The sequence below is a fragment of the Phascolarctos cinereus genome, unplaced genomic scaffold (assembly GCF_003287225.1).
Source record: "Phascolarctos cinereus isolate Bilbo 61053 unplaced genomic scaffold, phaCin_HiC Scaffold_5;HRSCAF=322, whole genome shotgun sequence".
In the NCBI taxonomy this organism is placed as follows: Eukaryota; Metazoa; Chordata; class Mammalia; order Diprotodontia; family Phascolarctidae; genus Phascolarctos; species Phascolarctos cinereus.
In genome coordinates this window covers 157,003,739-157,024,951 of record NW_027555958.1, presented here as the reverse complement: position 1 = coordinate 157,024,951, position 21,213 = coordinate 157,003,739, and the positions used below count along the sequence as shown (strand labels likewise).

The window sequence follows — 21,213 nt, the reverse complement described above, 5'->3', positions numbered from 1 at the left end:
TTACCAGCAGATACAAACAAAATTGGGGAAAAAAAGAAGTAACTAAGAGCCCTAAAAACATGTTTCCAAATATCAAAATACGTTTTCTCCCATCCTTTCAAAGGCTGATCCCTCCAACTATGAAAACTTCCTAATTCAAAACTTTTCCAGGCTTTGCTAAATATACTCAATAGCAACAGCCAAAAGAAGTTTGCATGGCTTGAGGCAAAACTAGGGAAGAGAAGGAAGGAGGGGAAAGTAAAGGCATCTCACTATTATAGTGGGAAAAAAAAGTACACAGTGCAAATGAAGGTAACAAAATGGAAAGAAATCATTTTTTCCTCCTCAAAATTAATTAGTGGGAGAAATTATTAAATATCATATTTATCTGCCTACACTGAATAAGTGTACCATGAAAGTGAGCCTCTGTCTACACTGGCTATACTACAGATATTCAGATATTCAAGTATATCACATTTATTCACATTTCCCTGTGTCTACTCTATCCATTTGAATATCTCACAGTCACCTTAAGCTGAACTTAAATTTGCCTCATCAGTTTTCCTCTTAAATACTGCTACTCCTGACTTCTCTATCTCTTTTAAGGGCACCATTATTCTCCAACCATTTACAGTCAAAACCTCAAAGTTATCTTTGATTCTTCCCCCCTTTTATCCTACACAGTCAGTTGCCAAATCTTACTGGCTCAATCTCATTACTGCTCAAATCTATACCTACCTTACCATTCTTCCTATCATCAACAGTTTATGACCTTATTATAAGAGCAAAGCATCATAGACTTAAAGTTGAAAGGACCTCAGGACCATTTAGTCCAAACCCCTCATTTTATAGGTGAGAAAACTGAGGCCCAGAAAGGTTCAATGATTTACTTACCCAAGGTCACACAAGTAATAGCAAGGATCCAACCCATCTTTACTTCATACTACAACCCATTATATGTTCTCTGCTGTAGTCAATCAAGTTAGATTGCCTGCCATCTTCCAAACATGCTTTTGTTCTAGTTACCTATGTTCATGTTATTCCCTCTCTAACATTTCTACTTTTACTTGTAGACACCCTGCCCAGCCTCCATAGAAGAGATCAAATATCACCTCCTCTAACGTCTTTCTTGATCTGCCCAGCCAAAATTGATACCTCCCTTATTCACCTCATAGGACTATTATTTATAAGAACCTTATTTATAAGTAGGTATACAAACAATACTCAAAATTATTCTCCATGCTTAAAAAACAGCTACACAAACATGAAAGGAAGATGAAATTTCATATGTTTTAGTTATTTCATTTAAACTACTTTAAGATGCTGTTTCTCAAAATTAGTATTTTATCTCTACTTCTAGAAAAAAAACCCTATTTGACTATTTTAGAGTCAAATTCCTATAATCTATTCTCTACAGTTTACATATTTATTTCAAGGATCTATGATTTCATCAGTAATTAAACTGCCTGGACTGAATGAAGCAGACTCCAAGCCCTTCAAACTTAGAAAAGGGCCTTTGAGAGTTAACTATGGACAAGTTTCTAATAATCTAGAAAATGCACCAGACCAAATCCTAATAAAGAAATCCAGAAAAGGTCACAGTGAGTCCTTTGTCCGGCCCAGTTCAGCATAAGGAAACAGACAAGAAATTTTGTGGACTGGGGAGAGCAGGGGATAGGCCAAGAGCACACTACAAGGGAACACTCCAGCATTCAGGTAAAGGCTGTGCACCAGGGCAAAAGTAGGTCTCAGACCCACACCAGTTCTACACTACAGCACTGTGACAGGGACAGGTACCAACCGGCACTCATTTTGTCATCCACCAACTAGTCCTGATTCACAGATCCAGGGCAGAGTGAGAAGGAGAACCAGTGGGAAATCTGGGAACTGTTACAGAAAAAAGAGGAAGTTCAGAAGCCAGCAGCAGTAGTGTGGTTCATAATTCAGACACAAAGCAGGATCTCATTTCCACTGCCTAGACCATCAGGCAGAGGAATAACTGGAGTAGGAAACCCAGATCAAAGTGGAGCCTACAATACTACTGCTCTAAGCCAGAAGAGCTTTCAAACTGCTACTTTTGCACAGACTCAAAGCCAAGTCAGGAATTTACAGAGCTGAGAATGAGGAACAGCCAATTAGACTCTGTCCTGGATCAAACCAATTTGGGAACACTGAAATCCTCAGCCTGTCCCTGAGATCCTGGAATAATATAATACTCAAGAAATCAGCAACAGTACCAGTCTAGACCTTCCCTTCACAAGTATGGCAGAGACCAGCCCTAACCTCAAACCTAAAGTCAGGAAGTAGGATGGAAGAATGAGAAAACAACAAAAAGAGAACCAACCACAACCCTGCCATGGGGGCAGGGACACTCAAGACACAAATGCAGAAGAGAATGATTCTAAAACATCTACAAAGACTGCCTCAGAGAACATTACTGTAACCAAAATGTTCGTAGCCATGCAGCCAAAATCATTACAAGCTTTCCTAAACTTAAGCTGGTCCTCGATTATCACTAGACCCACATTCAAAAGCTACCTAGTTTGGCAAGACCTGCCAAAGCTTCTCCACTGGCATAGCTTTCAAGAACAGAGTCACGTCGATAGCAGAAAGCACCAAATTCGGACTTTAGTGAAAAGAAGTGCTCGCACAAAGAATATGTTACACTGACTTAATTTTGCAAGGGCAAGGATAAGCAGTAAACGAAAGTATTCTACTCCTGAGCACAGTGAGGAACAAGGAAGAAGAAAAAACCTCACCCACAGTCTAAACTCCCAAAGTACCTATGAAGAACATACTCTTCAAAGATTCAGTGACAGAAGCTAAAGAAAGAAATTAGAGGACGACAGAATAAAAACAGAATCAAAAAAAGAAGTGAGCAAACAAACAAAAAGACAATTGGTAGGTTCAGTTTCTCTGAAATAATTTCCTCAAAACATCTAAAAGAAAAATGTCTCCAAACACTTGTGATCTGTTTAGTTATTGCAAAGACATTAAACATTTAAACAAAAACACAAAAAATAATTGTTTCAAAACACATGTACCAAGTTAAATTTTTTTTTAAATATTTAAAGTCATTTCAACAAAATTTAACTTACTGCAGTCAGTCCTTCATTATTGCAAATGTTGACATCTGCACTGTATTCTAATAATTTACTCATGCATTTCTTTTGACTGGAAAAAAGAAAAGAGACATTCATAAATGTCATAAACAATAACCTTAAAATACACCAAGCATAGAACGAGAGGTATTTTACAAAGAATCGATTCAGGTCCAATATTTAATGATGTTACGTACTTATACAACTATTCTACTTGATCAGTAAACTCATTTAAACATCATTTAAAATGAAATACAAAATGATAATGTTTCTAAGATCTGGGCATAATCAAATACTAGGTCTGATTTACAGATAACTGGACAGAAAAATAATGTAATCGGGTTTTTTTGTTACTGTTGTTTTTTGGGTATTTTGTTTTGGGATTGCTTTGAGACTAGGTCTCTTTGTATCTACTCACTCCCCCACTAGACTATGGGGCTAGAAGTGACCACTCATGGAGCCTAATCCAATACTGATTGGCACAGAAGATTTAACATACTCCATTTTTCAAAGCTGGCCAGGTTCACCCCTCCACAGGCAATTCAGTCATCTTCCACTCTCAGGGACTCACCATACTGGCACTGAACTTAGTATTTCTAAAGCCAGTTGAGTGTCTACACTAACTATACCACCAACTCCCAAACTCAAGTGACTTGCCAGCCTCAACTTCCCCAACATTATGGAATAAAGGTATGTGCTACCATACATGGCAATAATCAAGTTTTCACCTAATTCAGGAAAGGGCAGTCAAATCTTCCTTTAAATAATATACTTAGATTTCAAAGATTATGATAGTAGTACATCAAGTGCCATGTTCTTAATTATAAAATATTTAAAAGATAATACCAAGATAAAACAAAAAGAACGACCATAAAAATGGTGATTGATAGTAAATAGTCTAGAAATGTAGACCGGAGCCTGGTTGTGGATGATTCTAAAAGCCAAACTAAGGTGTTTTATTCTAAAGGTATAGGGAGTCACTGATGGTTTTGCCACAGAGGAAATACATCGTTCCAAGGCCTTAGCAAGATTGTTTTGGCAACTATATAAAGGTTGGATTTAAGGGACTGGAAACTAAGAAACCAATCAGGCTATTACAGTGGTCCAGGCAAAAAGTAATAAAAATCTGAACTAGAGTAATAACCATAAAAGTTGAGAGAAAAGGACAGATTTTGAGAGACCATAAAATCACAGACAGAGCAGAAAGGGACTTCAGAGATTTAGTCTAAAACTCATACAAATGAGAGAAGTAGGTCCCAGAGAGGTTAGATGACTCAACTCACCTTGGTCACCTGACTAAACTCAGCATGCTTTCCCCTATCATGCTGCCTCACTGTAGTGGTATGAAATGCTGCCATATAGCAAGATCTGGGAGGCCTACCATAGCCAGCTGGTTGGTTTCCATGCCACAAGTTTCTCCACTCCAGCCTATACTACATTCAGCTGACAAAAGGATCGTCGTAGACTACTGGTCTAACCACATGACCCCCCCCACTCAATTCTTAGGGGCTCCCTATCACCACCTGGATCAAGTAAGAAGGATAAAAGCCCACTTGGCCTTTGATGCCATTCATAATCTGCCCGCTATTTCCACCTTTCCAGTCTTACACCTTCTAGTCCCCACCCTGCAATAACATACCCTGCAGTCTAGTAACATTATCCCTTCCTCCCTGTTTCTCAAACAAGACACTCCATCTCTTGGCTTCAGGCATTTTTGCTGGCTTCCCTGAATGCCCTACTAAAATGCCATCTTCTACAGGAAGCCTTTTCCTAGTCTGTTTTAATTCTAGTGCCTTCCTTCAGTTGATTATTTCCAACGTAGCCTGTATATAGCTTGTTCATACATAAGTTGTTTGCATATTGTCTCCCCCATTAGACTGTTGGCTTTTTGAGAGCAGGGAATGTTTTTTGCCTTTCTTTGTATCTCTAGTGCTTAGCCACTGCCTGGTACACAATAGGCACTTAATGTTTATTGAATGACTGACTACCGATCTAGACTCTGACAAAGAGACTGCTGGCTGGTTACCTGTCTACAAAGCTAAGTGGAGCTAGAAAATATGCCTTGGGAGTACTGGAACATAGAAAGGAGGCTGAGAAAAAGCAGCACTATAGTGCCACCTTCAAAATACACTGCAAATAGAACAAAGGATAGAAGATGGAAAATGTAGAACTTACTTCTCGCCCTTCACCTCCTCCCTCCTATCAATGCCACTAATTTTAATTGTTTAGTTGTGTCCAAATCTTCATGACACCATGGACCACAGCATGGCAGGCCCTTCTATCTTCCACTACCTCCCAAAGCCTATCCAAGCTTACATTCATTGCTTCCATGACACTATTCATTTTATCCTCTGCATCCCCCCCTTCTCCTATTCAACCTTTCCCAACATCAGTCTTTTTCCAAAGAATCTAGTCTTTTCGTTATACAAATTATTTAAGCTTCAGTTTCAGTATTTGTCATTCCAATGAGTAGCCTGAATTAATTTAAGTACTGACAATTCTATAATACCCATTCTTCAAACTGTATCATACCCATTCTTCAAATTTCAAAGAAATGAACATTTAGGATATTGTCCACAACCTGAACTACAAAGCAATTTTCTCAAAATCTCCAAATCTAGAAGAGTCACTGTTTTCTAATTTATATACTATATCAGTTAACCTGTGGCTAAGTGGCAGAGTAGATCTGGAGTCAGGAAAACCTGAGTTCAAATGCAGCATCAGACACTAGCTGCATGATCTTGGACAAGTCACTTTAATCTCTGTCTGACTCAGTTTCCTTCTGTAAAATAGGGATAATAAGATACCTAGCCTGCCAGGGTTATTTTGAGACTCAAATTAGATAATCTGTAAAGCATTTTACAAATATTGAAGCACTATATAAGTATTAGTTGTAATTATTATCAAGATCATGATGTCATCATAAAGATTATAATCAGATAACAGGAAAAAATTACTATTCAACAAGGCTGGAAAGTAAGCTTACCAAAAGTAGCACTTACAAAGGCGGACAAATGCTATAATAGGCTAGGAAGACCACACTACTCATTAAAACAGAAACAGCTGAGGTACACACAACACATATAGAAGAGAAGTGGAGCTACTAATAGACAATGAAGAAGTAGTCATAATTTGCCTAACTGTCCCTCACATTTGCACACTTGCTTACAGCAACTGGGCTTGTAGCTATGTGATCAGATATTTTACATTGCCTGTTAACACAAGACCAAACTATGTTCTAAAGAAATTCTTAATTACATATGCCAATCTATGGTCAAACTACATCATCTTAATTATATAATGTTAGAAAATTTTTATCATTAAAAAGCTTTGCCTCTAAAAATATCACAAACTATATGCAGTAGCTTGTAAATTTTACCTACAGAGATTTTTTTAAGTCAATTAAATATTAAGAAATTAACCTACAACAAATAAGACTAGGTGTCATAAACCAATTCTAATTAATTTTCTTCCAGTGAATTGCTGTATAAACCATTTAATCTCTCTACCTTATTTCTTTATCTTCTAAATTAATGTAACAAAAGCCTCTTCCCACAAAGATGGTCTAGTGTTGGCAGACCTAATGATTAAAATGATTCATTTTTACATGCTATTTGTCAAGCCTTTGTTTCTGAGGAATAGTTTATAAAGATTCTTTCTGGCAGACTAATCCAGAAAACACCCTGCTTTCAATACTGGGACCATGTACATCTTTCACACTGAGTCACCTGCCTGAATCTCCTGCTACAGTGACAAAAGGATTGAACTTGTTTTTATCCATACTGTGAGGCAATCTGTTCTTTAGCTTCTAATTAGACTGAAAGCTTTAGCAAAATAATTGTTCATATCTATACATTTTCCTAAGACAAGTATCCACTACATATTATTAACTCTATGCTGTAACACTCTTAGGTTGCAGAAGAGGTATTGACTGACCTGCATTAGAGGGAGCTTCTTCACGTGGGCTCCATGAACTTATTTTTATGATATCTTAATAACTGTATGTACAATTATCAATATAGTCAGTTTCCTCTGCAACCCTAGAGGTGCTATTTTTTTGTTTTTTGGTTTTTGGTTTTTGCTAGGCAATGGGGTCAAGTGACTTGCCCAAGATCACACACCTAGAAAGTGTTATGTGTCTGACGCCGGATTTGAACTCAGGTCCTTCTGAATCCAGGACCGGTGCTCTATCCACTACACCACCTAGCTGCCCCCAGAGGTGTTATTTTATGCATTTAAAAACATTTTGTGAAAAGATCCATAGGTTTCACTGGACTGCCAAAGGGCAATCTAATAATGATATTTTTTAAAAACTCAACAACTCCAATGTTAAGAGAGTTTCCTTGAATACTGAGAGGTTAAATGACTGGCCCAGAAGTCACCTAACTAATATGTGCAAAAGGCAAGATTTGAAACTATGTTTTCCTGGCTTCAAGGCCAATTCTCTCTCCATTACACCACACTGCTTCTTTCTCATGAAAAGGAAAACTAAGATTAATGAATATAATGTTTAACCATAACTGTATCTAAAAACACCAAATAACCATATTTGGTACTCATTTCACTTTTCTTGATAACCTTCATTTCTCAAGGCAGCTAAGTACCTGGCTCCAAGCCTAGAGAGAAGAAGGACTGACTTTAAGTCTAGTCTCAGACTTTGTGGGGATCAAATGAGATAATATTTGTAAAGCACTCAGCACAGTACTTGGCACAGAATAAGCAATTAATAAATCTTTTTTCTTCCTTCCTTGATATGAAAAATTCTAACCTATATCTTTAAGAAAAATCTACATTAAAACTGATCATACTTACATGTTTACAGGATTTCCACAAGTTAAACATTAAAAATCACTAAAGATAACTGAAAATTGAAACAAGTTATATAGAAAAATCATTTTACCCATTTCTAGCTGCCAGATGAAGGGGTGTACACCCTGAAATATCTTGATAGTTAGGATTTGCTCCTTTTTTTAACAGCAGAACCAAGCATTCGACTGATCCACAACTGAAACAAAATTAAGAGTTCAAATTATTTCAATAACTAAAGCAAATATATTGATTAATTCAATATCCAAAAGTCAAAAATTAAATATATTTCTGTGGTCACTTACTTAAACATTCTACCCCTACTCCATGAAGATAAAACATTTCTACTAGGATATCAAATAAGTAGCAGCTTGTTTTAGCCAAGGTTCCCAACTCCAGAAAATACATAAATTTGGACTCCTGTATGTACATACACTGCTTTAATGATTTCCTCATTATTACTTCTTGAATTGCAAGTGTTATGGAAATACTTTCCAAAAGTCTAACTTTCTATTAGTAATAAGCAATGGGACAATCTAGCCAAATAGCACTGTCCATCTAGCCTAAGACAAGTCTTAGTCATAGATGATAAAAGTCAATGCCTTCATATTACAGCTAGCATATTTCCAGATGATAATTATTTTAAAGTTAATTCTAAATTTTTAATAATTTAAGTTTCTCCAATTTAAAAAAAAAAGGAAATTTAGCTGCACAGTTGTTGTTCCATCCATCACAAAGGGAATCTACCCGGACTACAATCTTGGTCCAGGTCCAACCTAGAGTCTATGGTAGTAGTTCATGGCTGTATCACTGGTCACATTTCAGAATAACCCAAAAAATGCAGGCGATCAAGAAAAGGTAAAGAAACAACAGGCCACATTTATTTGCCCAAACCAAGCATGTCTTACTTTGCAGCAATGTGAAGTAAGCTTCTTTTCACTCGTCCAAATGCATAATTGACATCAAACTTTGAATTGGATAATAATTCTGAAACAGATCTACACAGAAACAAAATCAAAAGACTAAAGCACAGTTCACAGCTTTTCAACTCTCCTCAACATCAAGATGAATAAGATAGCCATAGCCCCAAGGGAGAAGTAATTTTCAGAAGTGTAGCAATTTGCCCAAAGCAGTATTACTACCAAAAAGTACTTGATACAGTCAATTAAACTAAGGACCAGAAGGTTCCAATCATGACTATTAAGAATGACATATTCTCTACTCTGAAGCTACCTAAGGTTGTTTCTGCTGCCAATGAATTCTTCTATACAAAGGGAGTTAGGTATGAGGAACTGCATACATACAACACATGCCTGATGTGGGATTTGTGACCCCATATCTAAGTTTTGCCTGAATCACTTGTAAAGTTACTGCAAAATCCATATCTGCCTTGTCTGTCTGTCTGCCTCTTTCTCTCTTTCTCTTTTTTGCCTATACATATGACATCTTAAAGGCAAGATCATAACTAACTACAGGTAAGCAGTTTCCCCTCCAATTTTAAACGCCAGTCATCTAGATATCAATCTGGCATAGGTACAACTCTAAAACAGTCAACAATTCTTCACAAATAGCAGAACACAAAAATATCAATAAAGAAAATATGCTTTCTTACATTTCTATAATTTCTGAATGATTCGCTCTGCACATATATACCCACCATTACCATTCTATCTCAAGTTATATCTCAGTAGCCCATGTTAATTAGCCAAACATTTATTTCCACGCAGGGTATCCCAAAAGTCTTAGTATAGTTTTAAGTGATTGAAGTTAAAATATTGTAATTACAGAATCTTAGAATCTTAAAGAACCCTAGTGATATCAAATTACCTCATTTCTTTTTTGTGCACATGCTGGTAGGACATAAGCTCCTTAAGAGCAGGAATTGTTTTGTATTTGTACCTAGCACAACAACTGCACACAATAGGCATAATTTTTAATTGAATACAGTCCAACATCTCATTTAGCAGTATATAAATGTTAACTGTTATTATTATTACCATCATCTGTAAAATTAAGGTGGTCTGCTCCAATAGAGAAGTTATTTTTTAAAGAAAAAGGGACATATTAAGGAAAATTTTAGACAAATGTTAGTAATTTTACCTTGGGCAAGTCTGAAACTTCCTTGTCCCTATTTCTCATACATGTAAAATAAAGCATTGAATTAGACTGCCTCCATGTTCACTTCTAGCTCTAAAATTCTAAGTTTTTTTGTGATTATTTAGGTAACCCTAAAAATTGTATTAGTCTTTAAAAGAAATACTTACCTATGCTGGTCAGCCATAACCATTGGCATTAACGTATAGACAGCAGTTTCATTATCTAGGCAAAAACCAGTTTAAAAAAAAAATTAGTTTTTCTCACCTATGCATGTACAATTAAGAAACTTCAGAAAGGGCATGTGAAGCTGCTGCTAGGTATAATCTAGTTTACAGTATAACTAGACGTCCGATATATTTAATGTCTAGTTCTCCTAAAAGGAAAGAATTAAGATGCCTTTAGAATCAAATAATCTTAACTACTCAAGGCAAGAAGACAAATCTGTTTTCAAATCAACATCTTGGAAATGACTTTCTTTCAGGAACTTGATGGAAAAAGAACCTGACAAATTTATACTACTTCAAACTTTAAAAATTAAGTTTATTTATAAAGGTAAGAGTTTTACAAGTTAGACCACACTAATGTTTGATCTTTTATAATACATGGTATCAAAACTATAGATATTAAAGGTTTTTAAAAATCTAAAATAATTACATAGTATGTTCTTATGAATACACTATTATAACAAAATTAGTTTAAAATGCTTTATAAAAACTACTAAAAAAAATCACATTTGTGTAACACAATATTTTTCAAAATACTTTCCCCCTATATATATGTATACACATATAGAACCATATAGAACTTCCTCTGGAAAAGGTGACAGTCAATGTCACTGTCTATTTTATTAATTTATTTTGACAATTTAAATACTCAACAATTTGTATAAACAAGTAGGGTTGAAGATTCCTCGACTGTATCACACCTTCTTATTTGTATTCTTCTAATTCTAAGATCTTTGCTCTTACAAGCTAGTGGTGGAACTATACACAAATTATTCTGAAAGGACACTAACATTAGTAACTAGTCATTTCCTGTAAAAATACAATTAATTTGGAAAACGCCAAGATGGAAGAGGACAAGGAAAAAGTGAGTTCACATCCTTCCTTCAACTAGTCCAAAGAGTACTAATTAGAAAATACACCAGACTAAATGTTGATAAAGAAATTCATGGAAAAACAACATCAAAGTAAGTCATTTTTCAACCCAATTAGGATAGGAAGACAGACAGAGCTCTAATTCCAGCCACAGAGAAGCTGCGCACAAAAGCCAACATAGAATCTAAACTTATATGTAGCTCTGTTTCTCACCAGCCAGTTTCATCCACATCAGAGATCCAGGGAGGAATGAGGAAGGGACTTGTGCCTGTGAGAAGCATTCCAGGATGAGGAGTAGCTGTAGAAGTAATAAGGCCCACAAAGGACTTAAGATAATTGTATCTTTTTCTTTATTTCATGAGTCCCATGAAACATGCCCACAAAGGACTTAAGATAGTTTTATCCTTTTCTTTATTTCATGAGTCCCATGAAACATGGCTACGATGCCAAAAACTTAAGCTTCTCTTCAAAAAGCAATGTTTCCAAAAATGGTATTCAAAGCCTATCTAACTTCAACTAGATCACACATAAACAAAGAACCCTGAAGAAAGAAACATGATCTTGCAGCTAGTGAGGAAATGATTCTCAAGATATCTGAAAGAGAGAGTGATATCATGCTTGGGGGAAATTATGTACCGTATTATCCTCCCAAAATGAGTAAAAATACATGACTACAAATCCAGATGTCCCTTTTCATTTTTACTAAGTCCTTATAGGAATAATCTATGCATACAAGAAGGAAAATTCTTTTTTTTTGGGGGGGGGGTTAGGCAATGGAGTTAAGTAACTTGCCCAGGGTCACACAGATAATAAGTGTTATGTGTCTGAGGCCTCATTTGAACTCAGGTCTTCCTGAATCCACAGCCGGTGCTCTATCCACCAGCTCTAGCTGCCCCAAAAAGGAAATTCTTAATGAAAGTTTGAAAAGGAAAGCAGTATTTCATATCAGACCACATCTTCATTATCACACAATTGACTAAAAAATTTAGAAAATAGATAAATCCACTATATTAATACTATAAAAAACACTTGATCTAGTTGCACAAAACAATGCCTTGAAGAGTCTCCTTCAAAAAAATATCTCCCATATGATTCCCTGAAAGATATAACAGAAAAAAACTTTGTCCTATGACACTCCGATGATAATTAACAAGCAAGGAAAAAAACAGGGAGATATATACTTGCTAAAGATTCTTCTGTCATTTAAGAGTCTGCGTTCCAGAGTGCAAATGGATGAGGGATTACCCATAAAATAGAAGGTGATCAAGATGATGCCTGTGAATAATATCATGTTGACTGATAAATTGTATCAAACCCTAGAACAGTATAGAGTCTCCTAAACGAGAGGAGAAATAATGACTCAAGATAATTCAGACTAACATACAGGAAAACTGAAGCGGATAAAGAATATCTACTGTTCAGATACACTAAGCAACTGGACGAACAATCCATAGAGCAAATGTATCTTGAACAGCATATGTATCTTGAACGGACACTTTGGCTGATCAATGAACTGGACCCATAATAGAATATAAGGAGAAGAAGGGACTGCATTGCTTTTGGGAAAGAGTGCAGTGCTATTTTTTTTTAATAACATAAACTCCCCCCTGAAACAAATGGACATCTTTTAAGATCAATATTCTTTTAACAAAGCAAGTCTCAGAATAACAGTTGCCAAAGAATTCAACTTGCCAGTTACCCAAAAGGACATAAAAGGGGCACAGTGGACATAAACACTCCACAGCATATTTACCAACAAGGAGCTAACACAAAAAATGGAATAAAGGGGATCATCAGAGAAACTCATGACTAAAAATGGAGTCTGGTTAGTAATGAGGCAAGGGCAAGGGCAATAAAATGGCAGTCCATTGGTATCTACACAATGTCAAAAGATTTAAAAGAAGGACCCTAGCATGTTGCATGGATTCCTACTGAAATACTTATGGGAGACCATGGACAAGAGTTACACAGGATGGGAAGCTGGGGATAGGTTATCATCTGCATCACTGGAGGAAGTACATCAATTAAATCACAAATGTACCAAAGTACCTAAGGCCACAGTCCAGTTTAACAAGTTTTATTGGGTTTTTGAAAAAACCTCCCTACTATATATATCAAAGTATTTTTGATTTTGCCACTTTGCTTTTAACTTTAAAAAAAAGTACTCAGCATTAACAAAAGATCTTTCCTAATGCTTATAAAGGGGGGAAAAAAGCATTAAAAGTAAGCCAAAATATAGTCAGCATTTATCAGCCTTATCAAAATAGTGCCATAAACAGCATGTTCAAAAAATGTTTTTCAATCCAAAGATGCTACGACAGCACTCTTTATCTTTCACGTGCACACTCCAAAAGAAAATTTGAACTTTTAAATAAACTCTAACAAGTCAACTAGATCACATCTTGGTAAACAATATCATCAACAGGAAAGACCCTTCTCCTACACAAATTATGACTTAAAAGCAATTTTAAAGGAAACTGCAATACCTAGGCATTTTCAAATAACTCATTTTAAAAGAATTCAAAGCAATTTAATCAACATTTACTGAATGCCTTTTGTGTCCAGAGAACAGCACAAGTACTGTGGAAAGTGGATTACAATGAAAAATAAGATAGCAAACCTGGACCTGGACTATTATAATTGCCACAGCCCCTAATCTAAGTCTTTGTTACAGAAGGTAAAGGCTAAAGAGTTTAAGAAAAATATTTTTAAAATATTAGAGGGAAAATCAGCATGATATGATCACAGACTGGCTTCTCTATAATTAAAATTGATTTCTTAAGTCCTCAGAAGATAATAGTATTTCCAAAAGTAATAGAGCAACTAGTAAGAGGAAACAAGAGTCTGTTTTTATGAGAAGCTATTTAAATTTTTGGTTTCTGTACCAGAAGTTTCAAAAGAACTGACAATCAACTAGCAAATTATTAATGAACAATGAGAACACCCTTCTTTACACAAATATCCCCTTTGCCTCAATTCTGAAAGTAGATTATTTTTATATAAGGTTTTTTCCCAAATCACTAATATCAATTATAAAAATATGCTTTAAAACTCTCTAGCACCACTAATAAAATAATTTTACTTTTTACATAAACTAATGTTATATATGGTCACCTAAAACGTTTTAATAGAAATTTTAAATTCCACTATCTCCCTGAATGAACCAAAAGTCACAGGGCTGTTTTCCTAAACAAACAATATTAAGTACTTTTTAAAAAGTCCTCCAGAAATAAAAATTATTTTCCATTCCCCTCACCCTCTTTTTTTTTCAGAGGGCTGTTTTTATGATATTCGTGCCAAGGGCGACTTAACAATCTGCTCTCCAGAAATAATACTCTAAGGTCTTTGCCAGATCAAATAAGAATGGATTCCAAAAACCAATTCAAATATTCAAATACCTATATTCTTAGCTCTTATGCAGCATAAATGTTGCTTCAAACTATCCCATCTCAGTAAGTAACTTGAGGTGGTTAAAGAGTCATCAAAAGCTGATTCTCTAATGAGACCAAATATGTCTCAGACAAATTCTATACTGTTTATTCACATGCTGTTTTGAGCACGCAGCAATTAATCACAACAATCTTTACATTTATAATCAAATTATTTGGGACTATATATGTATGTATATATATGTGTGTGTGTGAGTATATACATATATATATGTGTATATATATATATACACACACATACACATATATAGACATCATTATGGAGATACCTGCAAGCTAGTTCAAGAGGTCGTATGGGGGAGAGCTCTATGTAAATGAGTTGAGATCACCAGCACCAACCCACTCTGCATTCTCAAAATGGCAAGGCAACTTAAATAAACAACTCCCTACTAGCAACTTAAGAGAAATACAACCAGACGAGATCCTACACAAGGGAAAAACGTGCATCTGCAATCTGGTCTTTGACTGCCAACAGGAGGGAAGTACTGCTGAGGCATCGTTCAGAACGGTGAAATTAAAGGACTCAAACCCCTGTAACCCAGATCGTTTAATCCTGCACCAAACTTCTAATTCTGGGATTCTTAACTTTTTTTGTGCCATTTCCCGAGGCACTCCGGTGAAGCCTATGGATCACTTCCTCAGAACAATAGTTTTAACTGCCTAAAATAAAATGCACAGAGTTAAAATGGAAACCAATTACAGTGCATCTAATTAGTAATCAAAGAAAAATTATTTTTTAATTCATGGGCCGAGGATTAAACTAAGAACCCCTAAAAATCTAACTGAGCACTAAAAGAAAATTGGTTCCCACCATCGCAGCCCATCACACACCCCCTTCCCATCACTCACGCCCCCGCAGCTGGAGATCACAGACCCGGCCCTCAGCCAAACTCACAACTTCACCCGACTCACGAGTGGCAAGAGGAGAGGCGAACGAGGGACAGCTGGAAAGCCCCTTCCAGGATAGGGAAAAGCATAATTTTGAGGGTTATCTCCAGCAACCCCGGACGGGCCTCCTCCTCCTCCTCCTCCTCCTCCTCCTCCTTCTTCCCCAGCCCCGCTCCGCTCCCCTACCTTCGGGCAGCTCCACGGTGCGGGCGCGGCGCAGCGAGCGGGTCAGGCGGTTGAGCTGCTCCATCGCTCTCTCCATCCTCGGGGCGCCGCGCCCCGCTCCCTCCCCGCCGCCAGGGCCCAGCCTCGGAGCCTAGCTCCCTACATCCCTGGCGAAGCCCATGGCGGTCCAGAGAGGATGGGAGCTCCCGAACACATCGACGGCCGCAGCTACCTCCTCCCCTCCGCCAGCGCCAGCGCCGGCTCCGGCTCCGGCTCCGGCGATCCGAGGTCGACTGTGGTTACGGAGAACGCAGAGGGCACCCGGCTGGGCCAGCGTCTCGCGCCGCTTCCTGCCTCTCTTCCTCCCGTGTTCGCACCGCCTTCTGGGAATTGTAGTTCTTTGGTGAGCTCCAGAGACAAGCCCCATCCCTCGCCCCCGTCGTCCCACCCCCAAATTGGAGGAGGTAGCTTCTCCAGGTGCTCTCGCTTCTAGCCTGAGGAGATCTGGGGTTTTCGTTGCCCCACCTTCTCCTTCTTAGGTTTTGGACAGTAATATTTTTAATTGATCGTTGCGGCGTCCTAGCAAACTGTATTTAAGCTCTTGGCGTGAGGATTGCTGTAAAGAGCCTACATGACTCTCAGCCCCCAAACTATAGTATCCCTGTGTGCTCTTCATTACAAAATTAAAAGGTCTTGGCTGTTAAAAAAAAAAATCCTAATGGTAATTACCATTAATAATCAAATAAACAAATTGATAACATGGAATACAAATTTTCTGTTTAGGTGTTTAAATAAAAATTCGCAAACAAGAAATTAACCGAGTTAAGTACAAAATATTCTATTTTTTTTTTATTTCCTTCCCAGCCATCTTTTAAGGTTTGCAAAGTCTTCTACGTATCTGTTATTGATAACCCCCGGTGCGCTCAACCTCCTCCCTTCTCCACAAAGAGGCCCCTCTACCTGCTATTTCTCAGTCTCCTTTGCTGAATTCTCTACCAAGTCAAGGCCTCTAACACTGCATGTCCTACATGCTTTCTTCTTCCCCCCTCCCCCCATACTGCTTCACTTGGTTGATCTCACCAACTCCTGTGAATTTAAATATCATCTCTATGCTGGTGATTCTCATATCCATATATCCTGCCCTAACCTCTCTGCTGACCTCAAATCTGGAATCTCCAAATGTCTTTCAGACATTTCAAACTGAATGTCTAGTAGATACCTTAAACTCAACATGTCCAAAACCGAACTAATTCTCTTTCCCCCCTAAACCCTTTTTCTTGTTCAATCTTGTCAGACTCTTCATGACCCTGTGGACCATACAGTCCATGGGATTTTCTTGACAGATTCTGGAGTAGTTTGCCATTTCCTTCTCCAGTGGATTAAGGCAAACAGAATAAATGATTTGCCCAGGGTCATACAGCTAGTAAGTGTCTGATGCCTTGAACTCAGATTTTCTGGACTCCAGGCCCAGGCTGTAACCAATGGCTCCTTATCACCTCCAAGGATCAAGTAGTGAATCAATCAATGAACATTAAGTGTCTACTATGTGCCAGGCACTGTGCGAAGCACAGGGGATACAAAAAGAGGTGAAAGATAGTTCCCCTTCTCAAGGAGCTAATAATCTAATTGAGGAGACAACATGCAAACAAATATACAACAAAGCAAGTTGCATACAGGGTTAATAGGAAATAATTAAGAAATAGATAACACTAGAATTAAGAGCCTTTGGCAAGGCTTCTAGTAAAAGGAGGAATTTTAGATTGGACTTCAAGGAAGCTAAGAAGGTCGATAGGTGGAAAGGAGGAAGGAGTACAAAATCCTCTGGCCTTCAAAGTCATTCATAACATAGTCCTTCAACACTTTCCTATCTTCTTTACACTTTACACTGCCTTCCCCCAGGTATGTTTTGATTCAGTGACCCTGATCTCCTGTTCCAGGAAGGAGATACTCCATCTCTCCTCTGGATGTGGGTAGTTTTTCTGGCTGTTGGCTATTCCTGGAATGTTCTTCCTCCTCATCTCTGCCTCCTGGCTTCCTTCAACTCCCAATTAAAATTAAATAAATTTGATTTATTAAATTAATAAAATAAAAATAATAAAAAATTAAAAAAAACTTCTACAGAAAGCCTTTCCCTACCCCTCTTAATTCTCTAGTCTTCCCTCTATTATTTCCTGTTTATCCATATATATATATACATATATATAGCTTGTTTGCACATATTTGTTTGCTGTCTCCCCCATTAAATTTTAAGTTCCTTGAGGGCAGGGACTATCTTTTGCCTCTTTTTGTATTCCCCAGTGTTTAGCATCATAGCTGGCACATAGTAGATGCTTAATGAATATTTATTGGTTTGACTGACTCTGCTTTGAACCCTGGCAAACAATCCAGACAACTAGTCCTAATAGAAACTTGTCACTAGTGAAAGGGGTTAGGTTCCATTTTCTTACATTAGTCAGCTTGGTAAACCCTCATCCCAACGTTCTGGGGACAATTTACTTAAAGTTTATGTTATGGTTCCTGTCTCAATCTCATTGTGCAACATAAATCAGGTATGGGACAGGTATTTATTTCTTACACATACAACAAAAATGCTAATGGACACAAAAGACACAACTTGACAGAACAACTTAAAACTGGATTCTGCAATTTAATTTATTATCATTATTATTATTAACTCATACTCCCTTGAGATGCTCAAATCTCATCAAAACATAAAGTAGCATGCAGGACTGCTGATTAGGCATTTTCCATTTAATCTCAGCTCTGCACTGTCCAAACCCACACAATATGATTTGAGCCAATCTTCTTGTTGGTAGTTATCTTTAGCAAGAGTCCAGAAGTAATAGGAAGGACTTACTTGCAGTCAGCAGCAAACTAATGGTACCCAGGAACTTCCAACCTCTCAAACTTTCTAAGTTGGCTGCAAACCTTAACACATCTATCCAAGGATAGGTAATAGTTTGTCTAAAATCAAGAAAGAACAAACACTAAGAGGCAGTCCTAACCCAGTTCAGGCTTATCTGGGCAGGGCATGCCTTAGATGCCAAGCTACTCTCCGCCAAACCCTTATGGAAATCTGCTAAAAACAACACTGACATGATTAACAGATGGAAGGGAAGAAAGACTTAAAAGTAGGAACCACCCTTTTAAATATCTACTGAGTCATCAGACCTTCCAGTTCAATCATCTCAAAGTATAAGTCCTTCAGCTCTGAGTCATGCATGGCCCCAAAGCTCCTGCACAGCTGTCCAGAATCAGAAAGAACTTTAAATATACTTCATGGGATGGTCCTAATTACACATGCATTAGCTTTTATGAAACCCTCACAGCAGTTTTGTAAAGTAGGCTCTATTATTAACCTTGTTTTAGAATAGTTTTGAAGAAACTGGAGCTCAGAGAGGTAAATCTACTAGCTCAGAATCCCATGGCTAGTCAGTGTAGGAGGCAATATTTCAATTCAGTTCTTTGTTCCAATACCAGTTCTTTATCCATTCCAACCTTGCTTCAAATCAAAATGTATTTTCCTATAGAAACAATGTTGTAAATAGTATCTAGTTTCCAAAACTAGCTCATAAATACCTATTTAACCTCTTAGATATCTGAAGGTGGTATTAAAAGTGTTAACCTTGGGGCAGCTAGGTGGCACAGTGGGTAGAGTACCAGCCCTGACGGTCAGGAGGACTTGAGTTCAAATTTGCCCTCAGACCAAACACTTGACACTTACTAGCTGTGTGACCATGGGCAAGTCACTTAACTCCAAATGCCTGAAAAAAAAAAAGTATTACCCTTACTTATGGGACAGAGGAACACTAAAATTTCCCCATCCTTCCTGGGTAGAGAAAGCATTGCCATAGGCAATCTTTTAGAAAGCTGTTATCTATCTTTGGCATTCTTCTACTTATTTTCCTGCACCCATTTACCTTCTGATAATGACCCTGTGCCCAGTTTCATTCATATTGTCAGAAATCATTCACTGTGCTAATAATTATAGCTTAAGCTTACACAATCAAAGCCCGTAAACCCCCTCAACATGGCCACAAAAAGCAAGTTCAAGGTGTTCTTTGGATCAGTATGTGCTGCATATGCAGCTCATAAGCCCCCCATTCAATGTTCCATTTTACCAGAACAAATTAGATCACAAATTTATTCAAAGCAAAAAGTATTGAATCAAACATAATTACAATGTAAATAGCAACGAGGGACTCTCTCAGTATGCACACGGGCACAATTTCCTACAAGTTCTAATAGTAGTAACTACTTCGCAACTAAGTGCCCAGTGGCCATAGGTGGGGACTTGGAACTAGGAAAAACTAAGTTCAAATCCTCCCCTGAGGAATTTTATTAGCTATGTGTATCTATGGTTGGTATGAAAATCAAATAAGATAACATGTAAAGCCCCTTACAAATCTTAAAATGCTAAAGAAATTGCTAGCAATAATTAGTAGTAGAAGACCAGTACTACCTCACTGAGTCATGTGAGGATCAAATGTGATGTTTGTAAAGCACCTTCAAAACTTAAATAATGATAATGATTATGACGAGGATAATGATGCCAATGTGATGATTAAAAAGGTTCGAGAGATATAGTTTCTGGGTAATTTAACCATTTTATTAATAAGGCCAGCACATTATTAATAAAAGGATTGTCATTTGGCTGTATCTCTTAGACCAAAGAACCCTCATGGTGGTGGGCTCACAGTTTATATGCCCTTGCAAGAGTAAGTGTCCTTGAGGAGTGCTTAATCAACTCTGATTGGTTAACACAATGAGAAGTGTGCTATCTTGGGGTACTACACTTAGGTTACTCAAGTCTTGGTCAAAGAGACACCAATTTACATATCATCTGTCTTGATAATAGGGAAAATCAACATTTTCCCAGACCTGTCTCAGCAGACACAATTAGTGAGAATACACCCAATAGCCCAAACTTAGAATTTCTTTTACTATCTGTGAGAAATGAAAGAGTTAAGTTTCCACATAAGTAGATAAGAAATCAGCACAGCCAGGCTAACTTCTTGTCCAGGGTGGGAAGTGATAACACAATTCTAGGCACATAATGTATGTTAAGAGTGGGGCATATAAGGAAGATTGTAACCCAGAAGGATTAGGACCAATTCTGATCCAGAAGGGAGGAGTTAGGCAATTACTAACAGTAAAGCTTGCTCTGGCTTCTTTCAGGCATGCATTTCTCCCCTTCCAAGGAGGTGTTCCTGCTTCTCCCAAGAATTAAAAGGACTGCACTTCAACCTCTTTAATAAAAAGTCTTTGAGACACCGTCTTTGGAACTGAATCTGGGGTCTTCTTTATAACACTGTCTGATTAGATCTTGGCTTGGGTAAATCTCTGGAGATTTCCAATATTGGCTGGTTTCTTGATGAGGAAGTAGAAAAAACCTTGGTCCTAATACAATAATTAGTTATTAAATATAAGAGAAATGAATATGTATTCATTTCTCACACCAGACCACTCAGAATCACAGGACTTAAGTGGCCATGGGTCAGGGGGCAGTAAAGCAAATGTGTGTTTACCTAAGGCAGAGCCACTCCCAGCAGGCTATAACTTCTCCAAGTGGCTAAAAAAAATTTCTGCATGTGCAAGTCAAATCAAGTTAAGTCAACCAATTCCAGTGGA

The 21,213-nt window shown here is 37.5% G+C and overlaps 1 protein-coding gene and 1 pseudogene across 4 annotated transcripts in view; one reads left to right on the top strand and one right to left on the bottom strand.

Moving 5' to 3' along the window:
• The window catches only part of HACE1 (HECT domain and ankyrin repeat containing E3 ubiquitin protein ligase 1), a 90,666-nt gene extending 74,780 nt beyond the window's left edge, over positions 1-15,886 (bottom strand). Inside the window, exons 1-5 of one of the 4 annotated variants that reach the window (XR_013486971.1) lie at positions 15,604-15,886; positions 10,151-10,205; positions 8,795-8,884; positions 7,981-8,085; positions 3,078-3,153 (exon numbers count right to left, since the gene is read on the bottom strand). Coding sequence is in view for 3 of the 4 variants with exons in the window: in XM_020998312.2 (XP_020853971.1) it covers positions 3,078-3,153; positions 7,981-8,085; positions 8,795-8,884; positions 10,151-10,205; positions 15,604-15,679 (402 nt within the window). In the remaining variant the exon portion in view is untranslated. The remainder of the gene's footprint in view (positions 1-3,077; positions 3,154-7,980; positions 8,086-8,794; positions 8,885-10,150; positions 10,206-15,603) is intronic. The other 3 variants (XM_020998312.2, XM_020998314.2, XM_078155223.1) reach the window with 3 other exon arrangements.
• Positions 15,779-21,213, top strand: part of LOC110216498 (protein SEC13 homolog pseudogene) — a 45,158-nt pseudogene continuing 39,723 nt past the window's right edge.